This window comes from Seriola dumerili, unplaced genomic scaffold, assembly GCF_002260705.1.
Source record: "Seriola dumerili isolate Sdu_G_001 unplaced genomic scaffold, Sdu_1.0 BDQW01000138.1, whole genome shotgun sequence".
NCBI classification, from domain to species: Eukaryota; Metazoa; Chordata; class Actinopteri; order Carangiformes; family Carangidae; genus Seriola; species Seriola dumerili.
The window spans coordinates 15,965,213-15,969,704 of NW_019174393.1; the positions used below are offsets into that span (position 1 = coordinate 15,965,213).

A 4,492-nucleotide genomic window follows, 5' to 3' on the forward strand; every position below is an offset into this window, starting at 1 on the left:
CTGTCCTGCTGGATGATTATCAGATACTGATTTTCATCTCTCAGCAAACATTTTAAAGTTCAAGTGATACTGAGGCTCTGAATCGATATTGTGACATTAACACCGGCTCAAATGATGGTGTAATGTGAAAAACGTCAGACTAACCTGCTGAGGAGTTGTTAGTACTGTTGCTATTTCATTATTGTTGGTGTTATTGTTGCTGAAATTCTAATGTTCAAGTACTAATGCATTGGCCACATGCTTGTAGGCAGACCTCTGCGATTGGTTTCAATCCAAACAATGTTTCATTTTCCCATTTGTATTGTGGAAACTGATGCTGCCTGCCTGCTCTTTATTCAAGATGGCTTCACTGTAACCCTTTAAGACACGTGACCGATAACATGCATGTCAGAGAAGTGAGATCCATTAAGGGAAACGTATTTCGTTTGATTTTTCTACGTTTTAGCCACAAATACGTTTTTAAAGTCACAGTTCAGACAACGGCTGACGACCTGAGCGAGGGGAGCGATGTTGAAGCAGATTACAGCTGTTACCTGGATAAAAAGATGTCTTAGATTCAGACACTGACTTAAACCTGCTAAGCTGCTAACCAGCTGGTCAAAGCTCAGGGTGAGACATGTCGGAGGAGGAGGAGGAGGATCGGCGAGTAAGAGCCAGTATCACACTAGCCGGAGGTAAAGATTGACCGGATGCAACGCTGTCACTAAAACCTTTATTTCTCTCTGAAGCGGATCGAAACATGAAATAAACCTCTGTCTTTTATTGTTAATCACTGCCTTTACACTAATGTTCATCAACATAAAAAAAATAAAAAATCATTAAACATGAAAAAAGTGAACTGAGAATGTTGATAAATGTGCTTGTTCCACCTGCTTCAGAGTCTGAGTGGTTAAGGTTTTAGTGAAGGTCACATTTTCAGGAGGCTGTGGTTCTAGAGGACGGCTTTGGTCTTGATACATTAAAGTTAATTTCAGCTTCTTGCTGTGGGTGACACGAAATTAGAATATAAATGATAAGAAACACAACATAAAAATGTCAGATGTGTAAGATCAGACGAAATGTTCCTGATCTCTGTGGTGTCAGACTGGTAGCACGGTGACCCCCCTACCCGTCCTTTCTCCTTCAGGTTGGTGATCATGACGATAACTCCGACATTCTGCTGCCAGATCATCCTCCAGAAGTCCTCCCTGCCGGCTCTCAGAGGCCCCTGAGCCGCGATGTACGCCCTCGTTCGCTCGTAACCCTGAGGAGGAGGAGACAGCTATTTAGTCCAGAAAACACTCGCATGTGCCGAAATGAGTGAGTACGCACAATTTAACAAACGTGTTCTTACGTCAACGAAGTTAGCGTTGATGTAGTCGCCACATCTCCCATCTCTGTCCAAGCTGCTGGACAGCTTCACTCTGCTGTGGTCGTCTGGGAGAGGAAAACACACAGTCAGCTTCACTGTGGATTTTGTACGGTTACATGTTCATGTTGAACAGAGACCTACAGGCCAGGATGTTGATGTATCTGTTCTTGCTTTTGTTGTCGGGGTGATTGGAGCTGTCGGCGGTGATGCCCATGTCCACTGTGCAAGCTTGCACCTCCTGGAACACAACACAACATACAGTACAGCACAAACAGGAGTTAGACTAATGGCTCAGAGGAAGCTAAAGATGCTAATTAGCACAATGAGCACCTTGGAGCCGCTGGAGTGGACATCAAATGTGGCTGTTTTTCTTCTGCTCAGGTAGGTTTTTGCTATATAATATTACAATATGCTGATGAAGCACTTATGAATGAAGCTGTCATTTGATTTAAGAAAAGGAGCTGTGTATAGAATAAAAAAAAACAAGACTTTTGTGAGAGAAACATGAATAAGCACAAGAAACTGATGCTACGGGATCTCTATGAAAACATCTATGGACTGAAAATATGTAAACTGCCACTTTGAAGGCTCCATGACTGACAAAGACTTAACTCGTGTCTGTGAATAAGATTGAAATATAGCCGGGGGCCTAGAGAAGCAGGAAACAGCAGCTCTACCTCCATTAAAAAGTTTACATTTAATATCACATCTGAAAAACAGATGATGCGGTCTACAAAAGGACAACGAGGAGTCGACACAGGGTCAGATATGGGAGATTTAACTTAACAAAAGTCAAAAAGACAAACATCACCTCTGGGTGGTAGGGGTGATACTGTAGGTGTCTTACCTCATAGGATTCTTTGACAATCTAATGGAGGGTGGTGAGGATGCAGAAAGCACGACGATGGTGGTGGAGGTGGTGAAAGGAGAGTGGGAAAGGGGACAAGATGACAGACAGACAGACAGACAGACAGACAGACAGACAGACAGACAGACAGACAGACAGACAAACAGACAAGGAGTCAGTGCAGGTACAGGAATATGGGGTTCAGATACACACAGAGAGGCGGTGCTGTGTGGGAAATACACTGATTTTCCCACCTGATCTGTGGCCATATTATTCTACAGCGTGATTTTGATTGTGCAAATACCTCTGTAAATAAATCTGTAAGTCAAGGCCACACATGACGCTTCAATTTAGACTTTGTGTTTTGTCCTGAATGAAAATTAAGATTAAGAACAAAATAGGGGAAAACACATGAATACATTGGCAGTTTCCACGGGAGAAGAATACTTCAGTTAATCCTGTCTGTGTGTGTTACTCAAGAGGGTCATGCCAGGATACAGAGGTGACTAATGCCATGCACATGTACCTGTTGGTTGAAACTAACCCATAAACTGTTCTCAAGCAGGTAACCAACATTCAGATATCAACTCTCCACAAGAGACTTTGCTAATAGGCTCGGGTGATATCCAAAAATCTTGATACAGTCCAGCCCAAATATTGAGATACACAATATTATTGTATATTGTGAAATTATAATATAAATGTTTTTTTTTTTAAAGTATGTTTCAGTTGTTTTTTTTTTTAAATAATGCATTATTATATTCAGTCCAGTCCAAATATTTCGATATATAATATTAAATTATTGTATTTTATGTTTCAGGTATAAGTGATGCTGCTGCTAAACAACACTTCTAAGTTTTGTTTGTCACACTGTGAGGTGCAATGTTCAGTAAGCAAAGCAGTGAAATGAGGGTTGGACTCGGCAGCAGGGCAGAACTACAAAAAAAATAAATCAACCTAGAAATACGGCCTCGTGGTCGTCTGCCTCCACCACTCGGAGTTATGGTTAAAAAGTGTTTTGTGACGGTCACACTGACCTTGACCTTTGACCACCAAAATCGAATCAGTTCGTCCTGTGTCCCAGTGGCCTTTTGTGCCAAATGTGAAGGGATTCCCTTTTTAGAGTCCCTGAGATATTGCCGAAACTGTGTTTTGTGAGGTCACTGTGACCTTGACCTTTGACCACAAAAATATAATCTAATATAATTTGAAGAAATTTCCTCAAGGCGATACTGAGATGTATCGTTCAAGAGAATGGGACGGACGGACATACAGACGGACGGACAACCTGAACACACAGGCGCAGAGGGATTAAAAAAAAAAAAAAGGAAATCGCATGACAGGAAATATCGTGATATTCTATATTATTGAATATCGGCCGAAGCCTAATTGCTAACATCTTGTTTCACATTTATTACACGCAGAGATGGAAACTGCAGCCTGAAAGCTACAGTTTTTATTGATTTGTACAGATTTGTTCAAACCTGTTAAATCTGAACTTCTGTCTGTGTTTAGAATCTGGATTGAGAACCATTGTTAGTACCAAACACTCTTCATACTATATACACTGTTGTATAACATGTTGGAGGTGGAGGTTACACATCAACACTGGGCTAAATGATATTCCTGCAGAGCATGATGTTAATAGCGATATGGAGGAGCATTAAGGGGCTATGACAATGAGGTACTGTCTACTCAGTGGTCTTTTTGTCCTGATTAAACCTCAGTCAGCAAAACCTCGACAAGTCTCCCAACAGAGCAGCCATCTGTTATCTTTTCTCTGAACCGCCTCCTGGTTCTTTCTGTTCCCCTCCACAGACATGTTGCTGAACTCAAATACTTCATATCACTCGTCACGAACATTCCTCGTACCTCAAACTCCTTGAAGAAGGTGTTGGTGGTGTGGAGCTCCATGACGTGCTTCACAAACTGCTTCACTGTCAGCGGCTCGTGACCGTCTGCAACACAAGAGTGAACGTTCAGCTGCAGGCGTAACACCCCATTTCATATTGCAATGATGATTTAATAAACTGTGTGTGTGTGTGTGTGCGTGTGTGTGTGTGTGTGTGTGTTACCTGTGGCCAGCAGCAGGGGTGTAGATGGAGCAGATATGACTTTAGGTGATGCACTGTCATCTGGGTAGAAATTAGCCGCCTGGAAACAGTTTCTGTGCCAAAAAAAAAGAATCTAAATTAATTACAAAGGTAAAAGTGATGGAGAAAGATATTGGCCTTTGTTGTCTCTGTGTGTGTGTGTGTGTGTGTGTGTGTGTGTGTGTGTGTGTGTGTGTGTGT

The 4,492-nt window shown here is 41.9% G+C and overlaps 1 protein-coding gene across 1 annotated transcript in view; it reads right to left on the minus strand.

Annotated features, from left to right (window-relative positions):
- The window catches only part of LOC111224609 (receptor-type tyrosine-protein phosphatase zeta-like), a 72,566-nt gene that overhangs the window by 6,616 nt on the left and 61,458 nt on the right, over positions 1-4,492 (minus strand). The window contains exons 16-21 of the mRNA XM_022749160.1: positions 4,274-4,365; positions 4,071-4,156; positions 2,199-2,219; positions 1,493-1,589; positions 1,334-1,416; positions 1,109-1,243 (exon numbers count right to left, since the gene is read on the minus strand). Of these exons, the coding sequence (XP_022604881.1) occupies positions 1,109-1,243; positions 1,334-1,416; positions 1,493-1,589; positions 2,199-2,219; positions 4,071-4,156; positions 4,274-4,365 (514 nt within the window). The remainder of the gene's footprint in view (positions 1-1,108; positions 1,244-1,333; positions 1,417-1,492; positions 1,590-2,198; positions 2,220-4,070; positions 4,157-4,273; positions 4,366-4,492) is intronic.